The sequence below is a fragment of the Ursus arctos genome, unplaced genomic scaffold (genome assembly GCF_023065955.2).
Source record: "Ursus arctos isolate Adak ecotype North America unplaced genomic scaffold, UrsArc2.0 scaffold_22, whole genome shotgun sequence".
Taxonomy (NCBI): Eukaryota; Metazoa; Chordata; class Mammalia; order Carnivora; family Ursidae; genus Ursus; species Ursus arctos.
In genome coordinates this window covers 25,631,583-25,656,007 of record NW_026622897.1, presented here as the reverse complement: position 1 = coordinate 25,656,007, position 24,425 = coordinate 25,631,583, and the positions used below count along the sequence as shown (strand labels likewise).

Below are 24,425 nucleotides of genomic sequence, written 5' to 3'. Positions count from 1 at the left end.
ACACCTACGGTTGGCAGGCGATGAGGCAGCCCAGGAAAGGGGGTCTGGACCTCTCATGAGCAGCCATCCAAGGCGGTCCTTCTCCCCAAGCCAGGAAGGCTGAGCGCTGACGAGTATCAGTCAGGAGGGGTGAAGAGTAGAGAGTACAAGCCTTCTCTCAGACCTTGGCTTGCAGGTTGATGAATTCAACAACCCTAGCACAGAGTCCTGAGGACAGACTCGTCTTCAATTAACAGGAGAAAAGAGGCCCGATTAAAGGAAGTGCCCCAGGTGAGCCTTTTGCCCAATACCTGCCACACACCAAAAATTGCATTTATTCCTATCACTATTAAAAGAAACAGTAAGAGTTAGAGAACTGGATATTGAGCACTAGAGTCTGACAATATTTGTTATTCCTTATCTCAATTAATCCTGACAACAGTAGTGAGATATCTATCATACCCATTGTATGGATAAGGAAACCGAGGATCCGCATGGTAACTTGCCAAAGGTCAAGCAAAATATGGCCGTGCAGGGATTTGACCTGCAAACCTGCCTTCTTTCTGTGGCCCATAGGAGTCTCTGCATGTTCCCAGACAACTCGCGTGGGTCTTGATGAACTCACGCTGTGACTCTATCAGTCCGCATAGGCTGTTATAACACGGTACGCAGGCCAGGAGGTTGAAACAACAGAAATGTATTTTCTCTTAGTTCTGGAGGCTAGAAATCTAAGGTCAAGATGTCTGGAGGTTTGGGTTCACGCTGAAGCCTCTCCCTTTGGCTTATAGATGGCCATGTTCTCCCTGTGTCCTTATGTGGTCTCTCCTGTGTGTGTCTGCGTCCTAATCTCTTCTTATGAGGACACCAGCAGAGGGCCCACACCTATGACCTTAATTTCCCCCTAATTTCCTCTTTAAAGGCGTTATCTCCAAATGCAGTCACATTCTGAAGTACTGGGATAAGGGCTTCAACATACCTACTTTGGAAGGGACACAACGTCGGCCCCACAACAGTGCCCTTGTTGATTAGATAAAGCCCTTTATCCCTCATTTGCCTGGCATGTACATTTGGCTTCTCACATCAATGTAATCACTGTGTACCCAAAATAGTTTTCACCCTGCTGTACAAAAAAGGTTTTTACCATGAATGGTTGGGCAAATGTCAGGATTAAGATAACTCACTCCAGAGATGAGGTATGGAAAGGATGGGGTAAGACAAAGCAGCTGTCAGTCTTAAGAGGAGATCCTCTCTTAATTTCCCTGAGGGACAGGAGGGAGTGCGTGAATGCCACCGGCAAACACAGGAAGCATTTAGAGAGTAGCTTTCCCGACGGCACATGGTGGGCACACATGTGGCCCCCCAGTGCCTAATAGATGCACCCACAGCCTCAGTTCCCGGAGCTCCTCGCCAGCCACACAAGCTCCAAAGACACGCCGGCTGGTCCTAGTTCCTTTGTTCAGCCTCTCGGCTTTTAATCTGCCATTAAAGCATGGTGGCCACTGTAGGAGAGCAACCGTTCAGTGTTGCTGGAAGAAGGAAAGGTTGAAATCCTAAAGCAGGATATGAGAGGGCACTAATCACATTCTCGATACCTGCATTTGATCACCTTTGGCCTTTGGGATAATGAGTTACATCTCCAGTCCACTAGGTTTGTGTCGTTCTAGTAACACAATCAAGGGAACCAGAGAAAGAAGAGACACGGGAATGGATACGGGTAGGCAGCGTACGTGTTGGTTTGGTACGGGGCAGGCGGGGGCGGGCCGCTGGGGAGGGGGGCATCGCATTTCCTGGGGCCCCACGTGTTTCTGAGTGATTGGCGGGCTCATTCTGCTCCACCCCCTAGGCCTGGTATTGAAAGGAACGGAAGGAAGACTCAGGAAGCTGCCAGGAACCATTCCTTGCTCTTGGCAAAAACTCTGGGCCTCATCAGAAAAATCAAGAACTGGACTTGGAGATTTGCTGAGCCAGAGTGAAAAGGGGCTTTGGGGAATGACAGAAAGGACTTTCTTGGGTAGGAGACTTTGATTTGGCCTCCCATTAAGCTTATGAAACAGTATTATATTTCATATGCCTTTGTCATGATGTCAGAGGCTCAGAGAATTAAATAAATTGCCTGAGGGCACACAGCAAATTCATGGCAGGTGCAGGCCTCAAACCCAAGTTCTTCTAGGCCCGTGTCCAGTTCTTGAAATTTCATCTGCCCGTGCCGGCTCCTCCACAGCCCTGTCTAGAGACTGCCTATGTGGCCCAGAGTTTGGCTGATGGAAAGAGCAAGAAAGGAGCAAGCCCAATGTAGCTTAAAGACTTTCCTTCCTGTTACCCTCTACACTTCCAACAGAGCACAGGTGGTGTAGGTGGAAGACAAGAGGTTAGGAGCACGGATATTGGAGTCAGAGAGGTACAAATTCAAATTCAGGCTTCAAGGTCAAGCAACCTTAGGCAGATTATCCCGTTTTGTTAAGCCTTAATTTCCTTGTTTATAAAAAGACGATGATAAAACCAACATCATAGGATTGTTTTAGAAAACAAAATATGTGTGAGTGTGTGTATGTGTGTGTGTGAGAGAGAGAGAGAGAGAGAGATTGGTTAGCATGGTGTTTGAAACTCAGTAAAGGTTAGTTTCAAAGAAATGTAACAAAATGTTCCTTGCCTGAAGAGTGGGGATTTCAGCAGTCCCCAAAGCAGGCTTTGCGGGGGTGGCAGAAGGCTGGGCCTGTGGAATTCGATATATCCTTTGTTTCAGTCTGTAGCACCTCATACTCCCTGCTGTTTCCTGAAACCCAGAGATCCTGGTGCCCAAGAAGCACAAATCCAACCATCAGAAAGCCTGGCCTTCTGTCCAGGGTCCAGGCCGGAAGTGGCCCAGACAGACAGAAGGGTCAAGGAGGAGCACAGAACCCGGAGTAGAGACAAAAACAGAAGAAGGGAGATCAATGCTGGACCCCACATGATTCACTATGCCAACCAGGGGCCGGGAAGCTGGGGAAGCTACCAGATTGATGGATTCCAAAGCAAATGAAGAATCTGGTGCTTTTGGCCTCTAAGCTGTGAAGTTAAATACGGCTGCTGGGCCAGGCGTTTGATAAATGATGGGGGACTCAAACAGAACACATATCTCCATCTCTTAGGAAACAATAGCGAGAGGGCAGATCTGATTCTGAGAAAGGCCTTTGGTCCTTGTCACCTTTCAACAGCAAAATCACAGCTATGTGCGTTTGCATCTAAAAATACGCATTTGCGTGCATGCGTACTTACAAGCGGTGGTGTGTTTGGGGATGTATGCGTGTGCAAGCACCACCCATTCGTCCCCCTCATCCACAGGGCAGAGCGATGCTGGGGAATGTGTTGTTTATAAGGGAGGTGCAAATAGCACTTTAGTCTCATAGTTCAAGAATTGCAGCCTACTAACACGAATCAAACCTTCCCGTGCACTTACTTATATGCTCTGTGGAAATTTTTCTTGTAAAATTAACATATACCCTGTTACTTCCTGATGAACAAGAAATTCCGAAGCATCAATTTCATCTATTACAATAATCCGGGCCTGGCAAAGACCCCTGTCTCTGAGAAGAGACAGAGCAAGCTGAGGTATCAAACAGACGAGCCTGGGGGGGACAGCTGCCTCCCCCCACCTGCCCATTCAACTCTGCCATCTGCAAAAAAAGGCAGAATATCAAGACAAGGAAGAAATCATATCACAGCCCTTATTTGGTCAATGAATTCTAGAACTTGATGAATTTTCCAACTAAGTCACTGACCCAATCAACCTCGATTGAAAGGTAGTAAAAAGAAACCTGCACTTTATATTCAAGGGGCTACAGAAAGCCCTTTGACTAAGAAAGAACCCCACCTTCTTCTTGCCCCATTGGGCAAAATTCTAGGACTGCTTCTAGGTTGCAGGGTATCTTCATTCTCAAAACAGCCTGGGGATGTGTGCGAAGCTCTCACTTGGCCTGGGACCCAGATAGATGGCAGCTTCGTTTCCCCCATTATGCTGGGCGGACAACCAGAAGCATTCCCAGTCCTGCCTGACGCCATGAAAATGTAAGATGAGTCACCATGTATTCAGTGAAAATATAATAAAAGACCACAAGCTTGGATACAACATCATGCAAAGAGAGGAAAGAGAGATTTTGTGATTTTCCAAGTACAATGAGACTTCTCCCATTTCAGGGGAGGAAGTTGTGTTTTGAGCTTTTATCCTCTTTGTTGAAACTGAGGAAAAGAGAATTTAAAGAACATCTGTGGGGGCGCCTGGGTGGCGCAGTCTTTAAGCGTCTGCCTTCATCTCAGGGCGTGATCCCAGCATTCCGGGATCAAGCCCCACACCAGGCTCCTTCACTAGGAGCCTGCTTCTTCCTCTCCCACTCCCCCTGCTTGTGTTCCCTCTCTCGCTGGCTGTCTCTCTCTGTCTAATAAATAAATAAATAAATCTTTAAAAAAAAAAAATAAAGAACATCTGTGTATCCACATTTTAGAAACGGAATTAAACACCTTTAATAATGAATTCTGGGTTTTTTTGCCTCTTTCTAAAATTCCCACTATCTACAGATTTGTCTCTTTTGCGTGGATGAGACCTTCTCCTCTGAGGACCTTGGCACGGATTGGACATGTACCTCTCTTCTTCCCCTTCCTATCAACCCATCCTCCAATCAATTGTTTATGTCCCTTAATTGGACAGAACAGAAGATGGCACATTTTAAATATTTTTATTGAATTGGGTTTTATGTTCCCCATCTAGATTTATTGACTGTTAAATAGAATGTTTTATATTTCTTTCTCTCAAAGAAAATAACCAATACATGCGGGCAGAGCCATCAGTCAGTTACCCCAGTGGATGTCTTGCAAGTTATAGGAAAAACTAAAAGCATTTCTGCTTTACCCTTTGGGGAGAGCCGTGGAATTTCAGAACAGGAGAAAACCCAAATGAGTCTTTTTGAACTTCAAAATGCCTTCCTTGAATGACCAAAAAGAAATAAGGAGATTATAGTGACTCTAGATTTAGAAAACCAGTCTGCTTCATGCTAAGAGGAAAGTAAGTGGTGTTTTAGCCTCACTGACCAGGCAGGCATAGAAAAACACGTCCACAGCAATTAGACACGCCTTAAAATTAAGTAAATGATGCATAGTGTACCAGAGGACCTCAATTTCCCCCACCAATTCCACAAATCTCTGTTCTATCCAGAAATTTCCACACCACTTGCAGTGCGATCATGACAGAAACCGTCACCTTCCACATTCCTATGCTGGGAGTTTTCACTTCTGCCTCTCCAGCTGTAAACATGTTTTCTTTCCCCTACTTCCTCTGCCACCAACGCACAGCGAAAGAGCTGATTCATCGCATCAGACACAAAACTCCAGCTCATTTCAGAATCAAAACTTCACCAGAGAAAGACCCCTTGGCAACCAACCGCTTTCCAAGAGCAAAGGTGTCTCCCTTCTCAAAAGCCACAACCACGCCCTGGACCTCTAGTCCTCGGGAAAGGCATTCACCGCCGACTCTCGGGGGGGACAAGCCACCCCCTCGCCTGTCCGTGCAAAGGATGATGAATTCAGTGGGCACCTACCTTTGCGACCCCTCGACTGCCACCTCTTCCCACCTTCCCCGTTTCTTTTTCCGCTCATTTTTTTTTCCACTTTAAAAACATCCAACTTTGCCTTGGGGATGAGCAGAATGAAATGTCACTTACCTATAAAAAGAGAGACAGAAGAGAAAGCCATGCATCACATTACATACAAGTTCTTTGAAATCAAGGCCAGCTTCCGACTTTGAAATTGTAACAATGAGTGAATATTATTTTTTTTCATCCTACCTTTCTATATTTAATGAAACGCGAGATTTTGCAAGAAGCCCATCCCCAGGGCCCAGCCTCCCTTCATGATTTTCCTTTTGTTTTGTCGCGGCTCTCTGCCCCTCTTCTCCACCTTCACCTCCCACTGCCTCCTCCCCCTCTTCATTGAGGAAAGGTCAGGAAGGAATGGAGGAGACCCAGACCATAGAGATCAAGGGGGGAGTTCAGGCATGGGTACTGAAGTTGCAAGGCACGGGGAGCCTCTTTTCTCTCAGGCGGGGCCTCCGTGACCTGGGGTCAGCGCTGGCCAATGCCTACCCAGGAGGGAGGTCGCAGTCCCCACAGGGTGACTGTCCATCTGCAGCTCTGGGACCTTTTCAAATGGCCCTGGTTCTGAGTCTTTCTCCTCTCTCTGCCTTGCCCAGCTCCCCCCCACTCCTCCTGGCTGGGATGAGCTCATGTACCCTTTCACTCCCCCGCCTTGTCACACGAAGTGTGACACTTAGTACTCACGCTTCAGATCTGCTTCTACAGGATTGCTTGTTATCACAATACCACAAGGCCAGCGTGACCTGCCTGGGTCTTTTTCTCTGTCCCCTGCCTCAAAGGAGGATGCAACTTGGTTCATGCTTGCTCTAGGAGACCCTCTGTCTGAGAACTGCAGGATGCTGGGTCCACACCTCGCCTGGCTCCTGGTCGGGAAGGCTTGCACCCTTCACACCGCAGGGTCCCCACAGCCTAGCGTGTGCCCCACCTCCGTCTGCCGCAGGGGAAGCCAGGCTCCAGCCTTCTATGTCAAGAACAGACCCTCCCTTTGCTATGTACCAAATCCCCTAACGTGCTAAATAGTTTAAATTCAATTTCAGTGGCCTGCCAGTATCTTTTTCTTATTATGCCTGAATAACTCAGCTCTTTTAGCCTCTTCTCAGAGACTTCAGTTTTTGTTTTTTTTCTCCTCCAAGCTTCTCTGAGAACCTCTATGGACGACACCCCAGAGCTGAAGATTGAATCGAAAAATAACCACATGTCCCCCATTTGACCAGACTTAATGTTGAATCCCCCAAAGAGATACTCACTCGGGACGCTCTGCCAGAAACAGAATCGTGGTCAAATATTTTCAGGAAATGCTGCCTCCTCCTTCTCCTCTTGGAGATTCACGACCACATTCGGATTTTAAAGACTGGAACAATGTCCACAGTGAGGGGCCTTGCTTAAGCTTTTCCTAAAATGATTTGACTCAGAAACTTCTCTTCCTACACACAAATTAAAACACCCTACTTTCAGAAGGACGGTGCTCTGTCGTCTTTTTTTTCTTTTTTTTGCTAAGCCTGCTACATTCAGGTTTTATCAGGGCCTGCCGCCAGGGGATCCTGAGGGCGACGCCGCCTCCTGCCAGGACCTGTGGGAAGCCAGGCCCAGGACTCAGCATTCCAGCCTCGGGTTCGGCTCCACCTCTCACCCCAATGCGAGGAGTCCACCAGCTGGCACCCCTTCAGCCTCCTCTTTGAGACAGAGGGATTTCTAAACACCGGGCACACCCACTGGGGTGTCGCAAGGCTGTCGTGATACTTGAAATGTGCCAAGGCTCTGTGAAGAGCAGGGAGTGTGAAGGGCGTGGTGTTGGGTCCTGCGGTCCTTAGGCCGCACTCCTGGAAAGGGACAGAGAGCGCTGGGTTCAGGGCAAAGGGCAGCTGGGGGAGAATGTGAGGCTTTTGTTTTCCCCGAGAATGAAAAAGCAGGAGCTCCTGCGCCTTGATTACTTCCCCTCCTCTGAGCCCCGAGGGAGGGAATTGATCTCGTAGGCCTTTTTCCATCTTTAATATCTATGCCTACGTGTTTCCCTCTGTTGCACAGGAATGATTTCTCTGCCTTCTCAGTGTTTACACCTTTCAAAGCTTGTAATCCTTTTCTGTCTCTGCTCTGCCGCTTGCAGCGGGGCAAGTTCCTCAGTAGACCAAGAACCTCTGTGTGGGGGCAGGAAGGAGAGAGGTGTTGAATCAGATCTGAGGGGAGCCAGGCCTGTCTGCCTGCTTATCACTCTTAAGGAAGAACAAACAGGCATTAAAATAACGGTGTGTCAATGTAGGCCCTGGAGCTGCAACCAGCAGCGGTCTCTGGGGTCGGGGTGGGGGTGCGCGAGGCAGGGTGTGTGGGGGCCATCTCTGTACTTTTGCTCAATTTTGCCAGAACCCGAAAATGCTCTAAAAATTAAAGTTTATTAATTTAAAAAAAAGTCACACTCTTTAAATTTTCATTTATTCAGGAAAATATTCTTGATCATAATCTATGCACAAGGCCCAGAATGATTTCCAGCAGAACAGGGGGATTCTGGGTGATGACTGCATTTGCTTTGTACCATCCCCAAAGTGGTCCTCACGGCACCCTTTTTGGGACACCACGGGGAAAGAAAACAAAAACGGGACTCAAGCCTCAGCCCTGTGAGAGCTTGAAAACTTCGAGGAAAGAGAGGAATATAAAAATTTGGGAAATACTCGGAAAGGCATGAATGCCATCCCACATACCTCATGCATCTCCCTATCCCACCCCCTCATCTTTGGGAATCATATCTAACTTTTTTTTTTTTTTTTTAAGGAGAGAGCTAGAGCAGGAATGTGGGGTGGGGGCACAGAGGAGAGGGAAATAGAGAATCTTAAGCAGGCTCCCCACTCAGTGCAGAGCCCAATGCGGGGCTTGATCTCACGCCCCTGAGACCATGACCTAAAGCCAAGTTAAGAGTCGGATGCTTAACCCACTGAGCCACCAGGAGCCCCCATATCTAACATTTAAACCCACCTTCAGTGTTGTGCCGTCGGAGGCCAATTCGCGGCTTCCCTCTGCTTGCAGTGGCTTTTAGCACTTCTGTTTTGCCATTTCTTAGAGATCTGTTGTTTCTACTCTACCACTTTTCGACTTTGCAAACTTGACAACACCGAGCCCAGATTTTACTGCAAATGAGTTATAGCAAACTTTAGATTTTCAGACCTTTTTGAATTTGGAATTAGAGATAAGGAATCGTGGATCTCTGTACACCAGATACTGTCAAAATGCTGGGGCTACAGAGATGAAAGATACGATCCCTGCCTTCCTAGAGTCTAGAGGGAAAACAGACGAGGAGACGCTGAATCCTAATACGGCATCATCGCTGACAGGACAGGGCAGGCATGGGGTGCTCTGAGAGGACAGGGTGCCTGTATCTTTCATTTGGGTGCTGAGTAGAATAAAAAAGAAAAATATATATATACCCTGGAATTCAATGGGGACTATCAGGGAAAACTTCAAAGAAGAGGCTGGCCCTTTTGAGCTGCCCCCGCTGCCATGTCGCATTAAAAATCTGCCGGCCACCATCTGTCCCCCATCCTTCCCAGGCAAGGACAAGATGGCCTTCGGTCCCTCCCCGCGTGCACTGCAGAGCTTTCTGCCATGGAATTCCCGCAGCTGTCCTGAAATCTGAGACGGGGCTCAGATGCTCGCCTTTCTGACGCACTGAGAACCCAGACATTGCAGATGGGGCTGACTTGACATTCAGTCCCCACTCAAGGCACGACAAGCCCGATCCATTCCAGTGATTTTTTTTAGCTGCTCATTCTAGGGCTGTCGTAAAACCACAAATAGTGACAGCCTAACTGTGCAACATGGTTTCAACCGAAGAGGTTCTCCTTCTCCAGATCTCCACTCCTGACTAAGACAGTGAGTGTGAAGGACAAGCCAGGTAACCCCTTCAGCCCCTCAGCCGGGGACACTCCTCAGCCTTTGAGAGTTAAGAAAGGACGCCCGACATGGAGCACAAAGGACTTGCAAATTCAGAATGTACACATTCCAAAAGTAGTTCAAGAATGTTCCATGGAAGCAGGTCATCTTCTAGGAGAAGAGCATATACATATCTTGCATATATCTTCTGCGAGATGTGTATATACACAATACATATACACAAACTCTGACCCAAAGTGGGGCTTGAACTCACAGCCCTAAGGTCAAGAGTCACATGCTCTACCAGCTGAACCAGCCAGGGGCCCCCAGGAGAAAGGTTTAAATTGACAGTTGCGTACTTACTCCAAACTTGGGCTCTATACCAGCTCTGGCCTTGAGCCAATGACTACCTTTTCTCAAAGGCTCCCTCCGATGGCTTCTGGGTCTTCAAGGAAAGAGGCAGGATGCAAGGGCAAGTACTCTGGTCCAGGGCTCAGCAGGGTCCCTCCTGTCTCCCCTGACACCCACAGTCCTCCTCTGTGCAAACTGGGAATCTGGAAATCCACCCACCGGAGCCCTGATGGCACATCTGTGTTCTGTAACCTTTAGTAGCACTTCCTTAACAGACCATGTGTGGCCTGTGTCATCTCCCAGCTCTACCCATGCCACTGGTGGGGGGGGGGGGGGGATGAGGCCTACAGACCTGCAGTTATTCTCCTGATTCAGAGGTCTATGCCACCCCCCCATGCTATATTACTGAAGGAAAAGAAATGAGGATTGCTTTTGAGTCTCTTTAGGTAGAAAAATTATGTAGGGTCAGCTAGAGGTACAGTATATTTAGGTAAGTTTTCTAAAAGGCAGTGAGATGGATTTAAAACCTCTTTTCCGTGGGGCACCTGGGTAGTGCAGTGGTTAAGCATCTGCCTTCAGCTCAGGGTGTGATCCCAGCGTTCTGGGTTAGAGCCCCACATCAGGCTCCTCCACTAAGAGCCTGCTTCTTCCTCACCCACTCCCCCTGCTTGTGTTCCCTCTCTCGCTGGCTGTCTCTCTCTGTCAAATAAATAAATCAAATCTTAAAAAAAAAAAAAAAAAAAAAAAAAAAAAAAAAACCTCTTTTCCAGCCACCATTCCAAATGGAATGGAGGTGGGTGGAGCCTCTCAGACTTTTTTCCGTGTTCTCTTCTTCTCTAAGGCAGAACACTGCTGAAATGCAAAAGTCCTTTCCCTTTCCTACCCACATCTTCTCCAAACTCCGGAGAGGTCTACTACTAATACTCTGTTGGTGGGTAAGAAGAGGCCCAGGGAAATGTCAGCTGGAATCTGTTGAATGAAGGGGGGGGGGCGGATAATGGACAGGCTCTGACTGTCCATCATATGCCCTCTAATTCTTTCCCAGGATAGGGGAGGAGGTCTTCCCAGAAGCTACGCAACATGTCCAATGGTGGAATGGGGCAGATGCCAAGATGGACAATGAATCTGGTCCCAGCATGTCAGAAGGAAACGGGTTTTAGGCTGCTCTGGGGTTTCCAGTGGAGACCAGCATTCCTCTGAGTAATGCTTTTCCTTTCCCCTCCTGGCTTCACGCAGAGCTTGGCTGGGTAGATTTTTCTTTTCTTTCCAGTGAATATATTTATCGATTTTCACCATCAGACACCATCATGTGCTAAACAGCTAGGAAATCTCAATTTTCTTCCTGATCAGCCGCCCCCCCTTTCTCCACCATTCCTAGGTGAGGATTGTGGGGGTGGGGGGAAAGCAGTGTCAGGGGAGGGCGTCTGAGACCAAGCAGCGGTGCAGCCCAACCCACCCACTGCATTAAACCTGCAGCCCCCTCTGTGACTCTGAGCAGCCACCTGTGCAAAACCAGCTGTGCCAGCCACTTCCCTGTGCTTCCAGGAAGCCCCAGGAACTGCTCCTGACCTCGCCTCACTGCACATTGCCTATTTATCTGTGAGATGGCTCCAGAAAGGTAGGTGAGAGGTGCCAGCTTCCATGCGACTAATTAGCATCTTTTCCTTAATGACTGTGCAAGTGTCTGGAAATGGCTAAGAATTCTAGAAAACAAAAAGCACAGCAGCCAAAGTTCTGGGGTAGGGTAAGGATCCAAGGGCCCCTCTTCTCAACAGCAGAACTTTTAGCGTCCTCTCCCAGTTCTCCGCTTTGACTGCACATTAGAATCACCGGGGCAGCTTTTCAAATTCTGGTCCCCAAACTTCATCCCACCCAGTGAAATCAGGATCCCTGGAAGTGGGACCCAGGCATCAGTGCTTTTAAAAACCGCCCAAGTGATTCCAACATGCAGCCACGTTGGAGACCCTGGAAGCACTGAGGGCTGCGGGCGCGCAGGCTCTTGAGCTCCTCCCCTTTCTGATGGAGCGGGTCTGAGGTAAAGCCTGAGAATCTGCATTTCTGCAGAGCTGTGGGTGATGCTGTTGCTGCGGGTAGGAGGAGGGGACTTTGAGAAGCGTTGCACTGATGGCCTCTGAGGTTCTCAGAAAGAAAAATAGCCTGTAGGAGTAATTTCCTATCACAATGACAGTTGGGGGAGGGGCTCTGAGGTCCCCTCACCTACTAGGCTGACCCAGAGCAGATATAAGGTCACTGGCCCCGCCATTGAGCAGGGAGTCCACTTGGCTTTTCCTTGTCTACCTAGAGCTATGTCTAGAAAGAAAGCTTTCTGTGAAAGAGACTTCCACAGCCATAAGAAAAAGAGGCCAGCGTTCCCTTCTCCCACTTCGGCTACTGCCCGGAGGGTTGACTTTATACCTCTAAAAAGGAATCCTGTGATCCAACAAGCAGCTTCCTGAGGACAGGAACGAGGTGACCTTACTGTCCCATCACCTAGAGCAGTTGTGTGCATGAGGAGACACGTGTTATATGTTTGTTGAGTTAATCAGTGACTGAGCAACCCATTTCATAGGCGGGAAAGCAAGGAGGCTGTCGCATTGCTTTCTGGTGGAGAGTGAGGCTTTAGAAGCTTAGTCAATGAATATTTAACAAACACCTCTGTGAGCACCACAACCGCCTTTCTGATAAGGCTGGAGGCTATAATAACCTGAGACAGGGTTTATTTATTTATTTGTTTGTTTGTTTATTGATTGATTGATTGATTGATTGTTTGCTTGGACGTTTGCAATGTGCAGCCTCCTTCCAGCAGCATTTAGCACGAATGCACCCCATAAGCCATTCTTCTGGAGAGCCTAGAAAGAGGCAGAGGAGGCAGTTCCCAATGAGCGGGCTTCTGGGCGCGCTCCCCACCTGTGTTCTCCTACTGCAAGCTGCTCCAGGACCCCACACGTGTGGGTGTCTCAAGCTCTCTGCCCCAGACATTCTGGGAGGAGCCAAAGGCTGGCCCCACCTTACACCTTGCTCTGTACCTGGCACTTTCCTCGCATGAGGACCGGGGACAGCTGCAGTGGGGCTGCGTGTTGACGGCCCGGGATCTGCTGTCCCCCTTCTGCAGGATTGCTCTGTTCAGGGCAGGTGCATGCCCGCAGCAGGGAGGCATGCACGTTGGCCCGGGCCTTCCAGTCCGCTACACTGTGGCAGGGGAGGGAAGGATGGGAGGGGCTGCATTCTCTCCCTCCCTCTGAGCTTGTTCATATAGTCAAACACAGAAGCCCTGCTGTGACTGTTGATCACGTCCCAAGCAGAGGCAGGTTTTGAAATTCATCAGAGATTTCTCCCGCAGCTGCAGGCAGCCAGGCCTGAGCCTCGCCCTCCCCACGGCCCGCCGGCTGCTGCTGGTCCCCCAGTGGGAGCCGACAACTATGGAGTTGTCTTTCTCAAGTCCCACATCTGTTTCTGGAGGCTAAGAGAGACAGTGGGTGGAGGAATATATCTGAAACTGAAAGAACAAAGAGGGAAAGAAAAAGAACCCCCTCAGAAGAAGATCTATAAGAAAGGGAAACTTAAAGGAGAGACTGCCGAGAGCTCTTTCTTCTTTCCTTCCTTTTGGGTCTTTCTGGAGCTGGTTCTGTGGTCCACACGGTGTATGTGGGTGGGGACCTGGTGACGACGGCCGGCTTCCTCCAGCCCCTGGCTAGTAATTGCAGAGGCTCATCATGCAAGCTGGTGCTGTAATAATGCTATAGCCTGTGATCTATGGATTTTATGGGGATTTTTAGGAGATTGGTAATAAGGTTGCTCCAGTAACCAGTGTGGCAGAGCAGTAAAAGATGAAGGCAAGGCACAGCTTGCATTCCAAGTGGCTTTCTGAAGGCGGAGTGACTGTCAGCAGCTGCCACATGTTCCCAGGCTCACTTCCTGCTCTGGGGGTCTGGAGCCCCCCGACTCTCTAAGATTCCCACCCCAATGCAGGGAGGAGGGGACACATGGTGTGGAGCACCTTTCTTGTGCGCTTGTTTATTGATAAGAATGTGGGTATATTCCTTCCTCTTCCCTTCAGGGCCAAAGGGAGACCCTGAGCAGCTAAGGGGTGGGGGGCATGTTGCAGTGAACCACACCCAAAGTTTCTAGCTCCAGAATTCTGACTCCGTGGAACAGCTAAGGAAGTAAGGGAGGTAAAGGATGGACCTCTGCTCGACCCAGGATCCACTCTGGCTCTTTCTACAGTGAAGGTAAGTCAGCTGCCGTCTTGCTCTAATTTGTACTGCTGCCCATTTGGCAACACTTCCTAGGAGCAATCTTCCAAAAGGATTAAAGCGAGGGTGGGTTGAGTGCTTGGGAAGGTGAGCCACTGGCTGTGTGGAGTTGGGTCTGGGCCCCATGCCCAAGATCTTATGTGGTTCTGTTTTGCAGCTACTGGAAATCTGAGTATTATCTGGATACCAACTTCCCCCCCAAATGCATTTGGTTGCCAACGAAGCCTCATCAGACTATATTATCCCAAGCCCTTGCTCACTGGGGAAACATCACAATAATAGTGTATCTATTCATGGGCCGAACAGTGTAAACAATCCTCTCATGTATGTTAGCACTGCATTCAATTCTCACTTAAAGGCTTCTGAGGTCAATATTCTTTTACGCTCCCATTTTACAAAAGAGGGAATCAGTGTTCATTCAGGAGGTCATCATTTGCCCTAGGTCACAAGGTGTTAACTCCTAGATCTAGAACTTGGGTACAGACTCCAATCTCCATGCCCATTTTCTAAGGGTTCTGCTGGAAGGTGTCAGCTTCCTGGATAGAGGACAGCATGGCTGGAGACCACCTCTAGCAGTCTGGGACAGAGCTCCCTGGAACAGCGCAGCTGATGAGCTGGCCTCAGCATTCCCTTCCTAGTGGATTTCATTTGGGCTTTTATGCTTTCTTCATTTATCCCCAGATAGCGAACGTTTAAACTTACTAGCCCTGAGCTGAATGTAGACCTGAGAATCCTATCGATATCAGTGAATAAAATTTATTCTTGGGATTCAGGGAATCCCACTTAAAAATTTACTATTGAATCTATCCAATTGATTTGGCTGCAAATAGTAACAAGTAGCTAATTTAATCACCGGTTAGTATTTATTCAACTTTTTTTTTTTCTTGACAAGATATACTTGACTAGAGTTTATATGGTGGTTGCTGTGCGTTAAATGAAAATCAACTGATTATCAAAGACATATTTACTGGGGATTAATTCTGCAGTAACCACCTACATAGAATCTATCAAAGTAAATCCTCAAAAAATGCATATTCTGGGAGCTTAATTTAAATTGTTTTCCCAAAGCAATCTCAAAGAAAATACTTTCAAGAGAAGTTGGCAATTGCAGGAGCCAGAAACTAGTTCCTTGTTCTGTTCACTAAAAAATGACAGCACTCTCGGTTTTTTTCATCTGTGAGTTATAAGCCACATGTCCAAAAAAACAAAAAACACAAAAAACAAAACAAAACAACAGCAACAAAAAAAAAACCCAAGAAACAAACAAAAAGCTAGGGTTCCAGATCAGTAGATTTAAATTTGCATGCAATTTATTGATGATGAACGATATCTAAGTGCCTGAAAACATTGGGAGCTGACACTGGAGTCACCCTGTGGCCCCAAACAATGACTCTTTCATCATCCCATAAGGGAAGCAGAGGGATTTTTAGATGTCTCCTTGGAATTAACAGTTTAACAGTAATTGTATTTTTTAAAACATAGATATTTTTTCTGCTGCATTTCTAGCTCATTTCTTTTAATGGAGGACATAGCAGTGATGAGGCTTGGCGGTCTCTTGTCTCTTTTCATCCCTCAGCCCTGCTTAAACTGGTGATGGTGGTAATGACGACGATGATGACTTTATTGAGAATTTTCTATGAACTGGGCACAAACTCTCACTTTTCCTCATAAACATTCTTTTGGCAGTTTGTTTGGTTTGCTGTTTTCCAGTCTTTATTGAGAAAACAGGGACATCTAGATCTTAATGCAAGATCAGAGTCTTGGAAGCTACAGAGAAGAGGGAGGAACAGAGTTGTAGGTGAGGGCGTGGAGGGAAGAGGAGGTGGGTCACCTGCATCGAATGAGGACAAAAATGCAGAAGCAGCAAGAGCCCCTGGGCCAGGTTAACCAATATTCACCTTCTATGCGTGAGGACGTGATGCCCCAATTCAAGATGGCGTTGTTCTTAGCATCCCTGGGGAAGGCAGAGATTCCATCTTCCCGACATCTGCTGCCTCTAGCTTCTGCCTTTCCCTCCCTAAGAACCTGATCTTTTGGTGAAATAGTATCCTGGACTAGCTCATGGTTCCATCCACTGTGAATGGCCCGAGGGACTTGGCTAGCATTGCACCCGCCTGGGCCTTGTTTCTCTCATCGGAAACACTGAGGAGGACAGAGGGAGCGATGCCTAAGATTCCTTCCTGTATAACTATCTGCAGTTTACCTCACCAGGCCAGTGGGAAAGAAGTTTGTTCAGACTCTCAAGCCATAGCCCTGTACCACTATTAACCTGTAGACAGCCTATTTGAACCATACGGGGGCGGGGGAGGGTCAGTTTGGAGAATGCTAAATTTGCAAAACAAACCCATTTCACAATCACTGATATCCTGGATGTTTGTACTCCAAAAGTCAAAAAAGGAAAGCACAAAATTGTGGATTATTCATAAACTATCAGCCACTTTCCTTTCTCCTACCTGGCCGTCTCTATTGTCTTGGAATTTAGAAAGACTTAACCACACACACACACACACACACACACACACACACACACACACCAGTTTCTTATCTACGTGCTTCTACTGAAAGAGGTGATTAACTCCTTGACCTTATGCAACATTAACGTGACCTCCGAGAATAGATAGAATCTTGTTATCTTGTAATGAGTTTTATGGCTTATTTCAGTTCGTTTCAGCCATGTTTCTCCAGTGATTAAGGTAATTATCAGCCTATACATTTCAGGATTATGAATTATGGAGCTCTCTCCAGGTACTGAAAGTGCCTTGGGAATACTCAAACCACTTCTTATCCCATCAATAAGCATTCCCCCTCTCCCTCCCCCACATACATAAGCAAATACTGCATTCTGTTTCTGGAAGCCTCATACTCGCCTATGATTATCAAAGCAGTGCCTTTTAGATTTGCTTGATCTAAGAAAATTCCCTTTTACCATGAACTGGGGCCATGCATGGTGTTTTAATTACCATCGTTATTACTCAACTTTAGACAAAGGCATCTTTCCCTCTTCCACGGCGATGTTATAGAGCAAGTGGCAGTGCTTAACGGAACACTTGTGGTTGTCAGCACAACAGCCTGTCACCACGCACCTGCCGCGTGACATGATGAAATGAACAACCCTAGACACAACATCGGCAGACGTCATGGGCCCACTTTTGTCTCTGGCTCATGCTTCAATATTTGTCAGCTTCCTTTGGCTTCCATTTGAATTCACGCAACTCAGAGTGATTCTTCTTCTTCTATTTCCTCTTTCTGGATAAGCCACAAAAAGCAGTTTGTGAATCCAAGAGAAATGTGAAACAAATCTCACGTTCTACACCCTCATGCCACGTAATGAAGTATAATGAGAGAGGAGACTATGGGGATGGCCCACCTGCCACCATACCCCCCATGTTTTTGCCCCCTCTCTTTTCTTAGTACGGTCGTTAAACTATCTTCATATTACAAAATGATGGGGTAACTGTGAGTATATGTTACAAAAAGAAATTAGGTCCTAAGCTGTACTTCGCTTGGGATGCAATATATGCCTGGAGAAAATAACCTGAAATAAACATTAAAATCATCTTTTGTAGTAGGTTTAAAACAAAAACAAAACAAAACACAGCTTACCTACAAGGTACACAAAGGTCAACTTTTTCCCTCAGCACTGGTCCTAGAAAGAGCTGGGGACAATAGTACTCCAACCCTGCATGGTGTAGTGAAGAATCAGAGAGGAATTTCTATCCAGTTCCATGATTAACAGACTATATAAACTTTGGACAAATGTTTAACTCTGCTAAGGCTTAATTTTCTCATTTATTCAATGGACATTATTTATAGAATTTCAGACATGTGGCAAGAATCAAATGAGATCATCTATGAAAAAATAAACCTAGCAGACTGAGAAGCGCACTGGATGTGAGATTGCTTACCCCTCAGTTTGTTTTTCATCACTTGCCCTTTCTTACCTGGGAAACTAAGGGGTTCCTCTAAAGGCCTGTTTCCTATAAAATTCTGCATCGTAGCCCACAGTGTGGTGGGTGCCCTCTGTGAGGCCATTCTCGAAGTTTAGAGATGCACTGTTCATGCCTAGCACAATTTCATAACTACTGAGGTCTATCCGTGCACTTAAGAACATTCTTACTGGTGATACTCTCAAGTTTGAAGAAAGTTGTGAATTCCTTTCTTTGCTCAGGGCTCATATTTTCCCTGGATCAAATACCTCTGGGTCTCAAGGACTTGCTTTGCTATTTCTGGACACTTCTCCGTGATCCACTTGACCTTTTGTTAAGGAAGGTTGGTGGGGGATATAATCCCACTGATAAATGTGTGAGATTTCAGATGAGTTAGCCCAGAGTTCTCAGCTGGTGCTGCTTGGGTGTGAAGGCTAACCTTTTTCTGTAGAGCCTCAGGTCGGAGAGCCCTGCAAGGCAGCCTACTGGTTCCACGTCCCCTTTCACATTTTCTGTCTCCATATAATTCTGGACTGAGGGCTTTACACACTCCTTAGTGAACACATTATGGTGTGAACATGACCCAGAAACAGTGAGCACATCCTTGTATTTCTTCTATAATATAAAAATCAATACTGAAAACCAGGAAATATGTCATACTGGGAATAGTAGGTTAAAATTGAAACAAAACTCCAAAAGTCGAAAAAGCTGAGATTGAAACCCCCTCTAGAGTTCATTTCTTTTCAATTTCCCACTATACATTTCTGGGTGGAGGTGTCGAGAACTGTCTGATGATTATCACACCTACCCCAGAAATTCCTGGCCAAATTGCAGGATCTGGCAAAGAGATTCTAAGTGTGAGACAATGCACAAATAATTTCCGTATCATTTATGCTAAAATGTACTCTGAAAAGGTAAAGTACAATGAAAAAAAAAATCTGGAACGTCGTGGAAAATCTTCATCTAAGTAGACCATGGCATTGAATATTCTGAAGAAATGACTGAGTTGCGGAAATTAAGGTTCTGGGCATCTTTCAAATTGGTATGTATGGCAGGGAAAGAAAATGGATTAAGGCACGGAGGGAGGAGGGAGTTGGACTTTCCGAGATTTTTCCATGTGAAGTTTAGAAGAAGATTGTGTGCATCAAAAATAGAAGCAGAGAACAGGGTTCCGTTGTAAATACTTGGGCTTTTGAGTCATGTTGTCTGTGCATTACTACTTGACCCGCTGTTGCAGTGAGATAACGGCCCTAGATCACATGCAAAAGCGCGAGTGTGATTTCTGTAACACTTTATCGTAAAAACAGGTAACTTCGCCAGATTTGGCCCAGGGGGCATAATTTGCTGACCCCTGTCTTAGATAATCAATAGTGTGCTTGCCCTTTGGAGCCTCTTCATAAAGTATACCTCCCCTCTTGTCCACTTCTCTGCGTTGACCGTGCAAGGATACTTTTTTGGCCTTTTGCACAACATGCCTCCGTATGTGCACATTTATAGCTAAGATTGGTCTCGGGGTTTCATACCCTTAATAGTTAGAATATAAGCTTTCTATTTCTGTTGGCAAAGGCCAGGCATCATGGATATTTTTGATGGTGTGGAATGGTGTTGGCGTCATGATCTGGCCCCCAACATTAATTTCTACCCATTCTGGGTGCTCCATGTAACCCACTATCTCCAGATCTATGCAAGGACCAGTGAAAGAATGGTATGAAAGACAATACTTGACCCTTCCCAAGGGCATATGGGAGCTCTGATACAATGGAGGAAAGGAATTATATGTGAATATATATGTATCCAAGAACACCTACAAAACCAGCTATGGAGACCTGAATGCGTAAGAACTAGAAGACTGCCAAGACCAATCACTAGAAGAGGGCTCCATGGTAGAGATGAGTGTTAAAACTGGGTGAGATGGTAAAAAGAGGAAGACATGGCTTGACAGTAGAGAAGAGAAGACTGCTCAGAGTTTGGTGTCATACACAGACTTCCTTTCCCATTTGGCTTGTAAGGTCTGAATGTGGACGTTAAGATTGAAATGAAATGCTCTTTCACACCTGCCCCAGAATGCCGGTTGCCTTTACCCTCTTTCCGGCCACTGGGCTCTGACTTGGCCTGACTTTGTGCTTTGCAGAAAGGCTGAGAATAGTAAACAAAAGGAGGCACCCCTCCAGAGGGAGGGTCCACAGAAGCAGCAGCATGATAGGTTTCTCAAACACATGGCCTTGTCGTTGAAACTAGACCTTACCATTTCCTTATCACCATGGGCGGTCACTTCACTTCTCTGTACCTCAAACTTTCTAGCTGTTAAATGGCTAATGATAGTATCTACTTCATGATTATGGTGAAGTTTGCTAACTACAAATGAAGCACTTAAAGGAAGGGCTCTCTCTCCATGGCAACTTTCTGTATGGATAAGAACATAGAGACCCCCAGACCTGAGCCTGGTGAGGCTTGGCAGAGTCCATGTGTGGCGATGTTTCAAGCCTGTGCACTGCAGAAACAGCATCTGATAACAGGGCACAAGGTGGGATAAGTGAGGATGTCCCAGTTCCAATTCTGAAGCACCTGAACGTATATGGGTTTCCCCTAAATTCTTTATAGGGGAAAAAAATCATTTCTTACGCCAAATGGCTAAAGGAAAATGTACCTTTCAATCTTCTTAAGACAAATCTATCATGCTGATAAAATATTTACAAGAGAAATTGAGAAATCCTATAAACTAAGCCCCTTGTAATAAATTCATTCCTAAAAGCAATAGACTTTTCTTTCGATGAAAATCCATGTATGATAGGAGTGTACTGCACAATTATCTTATATAGTATTTGTACGGTAAACTTTCATAGCAAGTAATGAATTTGGGCAGTCCCTCAGCAAGAGCAGGCTAAGTAGTAGAAACCCCTTCCTGCTGGTACTTTCTAGAGTGGGACAAAAGGCCCATCTGGCTAATAATCAGTCATGCAAATGAAACACCCTGGCACAGCATCAGTCACAGGCACTAGGATGAAATTTCCCAACATCCTAGGATGTTAGATGGGAACCTAGATCCCATGGCCAGCTATTATCACACGTGTTCCCATAGATTCGCATATTCCGTGTGGTTGGATCAATGCTTAAGAGCTCAACCTGTCTGGTCCCACAGAGCATCTTTGACTTCCGTTGACCTCTCCTTTCCACCCCCTACCCCAGACAGCACCACTCTTAGCTGGGAAGCAGAGAGGAGGGAAGGCTGAAGATAACGGGAAGAAATCTCTCAGGGAGCTTGCACTTGGCCTCTTACGCACTGGGCCGGAGTTGTAGTACCACATTTCCAGCTGTCCAGACTCTGCCTCAATTTCCCCAACCCAACCACTGTGTAACCTCCTGGGAGATTCTACGAAGGTAGTCTGAATGATAAGAAGTGCAGAATAATAGAAGGAGGACAGAATCTCTGTATGTGATTATGTGATGATGGCCATGCTGAAAAAAATCCAAGCCAGACCCACTTTAGGCAGCATATACCGCCAGGATATGCCCCTAGTCTCTGAGGATCCCCAGGTCTCCTTTACGCAGCTCTCCTGCACACACTCAGAGTGAGTTTGTACACATGAACTCTCAGCCTGGCCCATGTCCTATGACCCACAGACGTGCAGGCTTGATGAAGGCGGCGCCTATGTCTAGGTTTTGTTATCGTTGGAGCTCCAGCAGCTGGACACAGTCTGGACTATAGCAGGGAGTCAGTGAATGGTTGAGAGGATAACAGACAGGGTTGTGGTTGGGCCAGCAGTCCAGCACCTTCTTATGGAAGAGCGTGCTCCCTGCAGTCTCAGGGTGAATGTGCCCCCAAGTTCCTGTGCACCATAGTCATTAGTGAGAGCCCCCCAGGAGCGCCAGGGCAGGGCACAGGGCAGTAGTTGGCCAGCCCTTGAGGAAGAAGATACAGCAGCACTAATATCATTCATCTCTTGGGTCTTCTGCCTTCGTGACAAGCACACAGATCTCTGACAGCGTCCACTTACAGGGCACCCAGGTACACTGTGCTAGAATAGTCCGAAGGCTTTCTGCAGCCCCGGGCAGGCGCAGTCAGAACAAAGCGGGCACGTGGAAAGTGTCAGAGCAGCAGGTGTCTCCTGTTGATGGAATCATCCCTTAATTCACTCTGAGCTGTGCCATTTAATTACCTTGATCCATGCTTTGTTTTGCTAAACTGAATGTCACAGATTGAGTATTACTTGCCGAAAACAGCAACAGAGGCTTGAAGGTTCTGTAATGGGAGCTGAAATATGAGCTCTCTTTTTCCCTGGACCCTTTTCTCATTCTCCTCTTCTCAAGTTCCCTTTCAGTCTTTTTTTTGTTTGTTTCTTTTAAGAGCAAAATGTAAAATATTAATTTTGAGCAGAAGTAAAATTAAGCCCTCTGGAAACGATTCTGGGAAACGGAGCCATAGCCTGACTTAATTAAGAAGCGATTATGCTGAAGAGCCTATATTAAGGCTTCACGTTTCTGGTACAGACAGAATCGCTTTTAGAGAAGTCAAGTCAGGCAGCAGAGGGGGACTCAGGGAGGGGACAGGATGGTAATTGGATAGATGAGAAAAAGCATTGTTGTTGTAGATGTGATGACAAAAATATATAATAGTGGAGAAAACTGGAAATAGGCTTGGAGATTTCTCAATACCGTCTTTCAGGAAGGTCAAGATGAGAACATGGATGTCCACCACTATCTCATCCAAACTCTTCGGACGACTCCAGAATGGGCCATCTCCATTCTGCTCCCTACCCCTCCGACTCAGGTGTCTGAAGACAGGCAGGGAAATGGGCTTACGTGTCACAAAACTCCAGGGAATGTGGTTAGCCCCCTGCTGCTCTCAGGATGGCAACAACTAATTAGCCCCACAAATTTATGGGCTCCAGGGATGTGAGCAGATGGGTATTTAAGTTAACAGCAGATCCAATTTGTCCTCCATTAATTCCAGAGTGATACCTGAGTTTATTGGAGTTTTATATTGTTTCATCTGTTTCAAACTCCGTTCTTGCACTTCTCCAAATTGTTATTCTTTTGACAAGCAGCTATCTGGCTCTCTCTCCAGCTTCTAGAATGGAGTACTGACTCAACTCCCAACTGCTTTGACTTTCTAATACGTGGAGGACTCCTGATGGGGCTTTAACCTGGAGCTCTCTTCCCAACCCTTCCCGTTTTCCAGTCTCCATTTGTTTTGTTCATCACTGTCCATTCAGCCTGATCAACCGTTCCAGAGTGGCTGCCCTTTGTGCCAGGCAATGGTCGTGTTGTAAAATTCACCAGAATTTTGATGGGTATCTCTTTTTGTTCTCTACTTGATTTTAAGAGTTACTTTAAGGAGCAAAGTCTTCAAATCCAGGATATGGGAGCTTTAAGAAAACCCAGGGATCATCTATTGCTGTAAATTACCAGTTAGGGTACCACTCACAGCCACACCGATTCCCTTCTCTTTCTTCTTTCCCCTAAAAAAGAGGGGTTGGCCCTGTAAAAGATGGACAGCCTGACAGCTCAAGGCACCCAGACTGGCCTCAATCGCTAGGATTCAGATCTCCTTGCTCTTTCTGAGCTCAGCAGACCTGAGGGCTCCTGGTGGTCCCAGAGAGACCTCATAGTCCTGGAGCTCCGCTTACCCTTGGCTGCAGCCAGAGACCATCCTCTGTAATCTGTTTTATTTAAGAAGGATTCTACTGTGAAATGCCTTTTGAAAACCACCAAGCTAGTCTAACTCCCTTCTTTTCATAAGTTAAAAAAACCCGTAAGACTCATTAAGGTTAGTGACTTGTCCTCGGTCCAAGGGTGGACTCTCAAAACCGCTGACACCCCTTCGAAGACATGCCTATCATTTCACTGCTCAGTCTAGTGAATTGGGATATCATCATTATCATCATCACCACCACCATAATGTCCATCTGAGTACAGAATGTAAGTCTGACCGGAGAAATTAGCTAGTAGTTACAGTGTGGACATCCATTAATTGTCCTCAAATGGCAAATAAGCACAGAGGGACCCCTCCTAAGAGTACGTGTTTTCTTGTGTAGACCAATTTCTGGTCTCTTGGGCAACGCCATTCCCATGGTTCTTTTCGTATACGTACTAACAGCTCACATGCAGTGCTGATTTTCGCGTCTGGAAAAAGCCAGACACTGTTGAGTACTATAACCCGGCAGGTAAAAAACAAGGTAGGCACTAGTGGCCTTTGGTTACCAATGAGGAGAAGCCCTGTGACAGTCATTCTCAGCCTCAGCTGGGCATCCGAATCACCTGTGAAGATTTGAAACAATACGGCTGTCTAGATCCCTCCTGGGAGAGCCTGATGCAGTGGTTTTGGAGAGGGGGGCAAGGGCATCTACAGGCATGAGACATGTTCACCGCTAATTTCCATATCGAGCTCGGCTGAGGCCCCAGGTTTAATTGAAGTCACCTGTGGAGTGTGAGGTGCA

General features: G+C 46.7%; 1 protein-coding gene across 5 annotated transcripts in view; it reads right to left on the bottom strand.

The window, feature by feature from the left end:
• The window catches only part of NTM (neurotrimin), a 927,363-nt gene that overhangs the window by 644,101 nt on the left and 258,837 nt on the right, over positions 1 to 24,425 (bottom strand). The window contains exons 1-2 of one of the 5 annotated variants that reach the window (XM_057316614.1): positions 6,848 to 7,340; positions 5,547 to 5,669 (exon numbers count right to left, since the gene is read on the bottom strand). The exons of 3 other annotated variants lie outside the window; for them this stretch is intronic. In XM_057316614.1, the coding sequence (XP_057172597.1) occupies positions 5,547 to 5,604 (58 nt within the window). In that variant the 5' untranslated portion in view covers positions 5,605 to 5,669; positions 6,848 to 7,340. Of the gene's footprint in view, positions 1 to 5,546; positions 5,670 to 6,847; positions 7,341 to 24,425 lie in introns of those variants that run through there. One more of the 5 variants, XM_026505378.3, reaches the window with a different exon arrangement.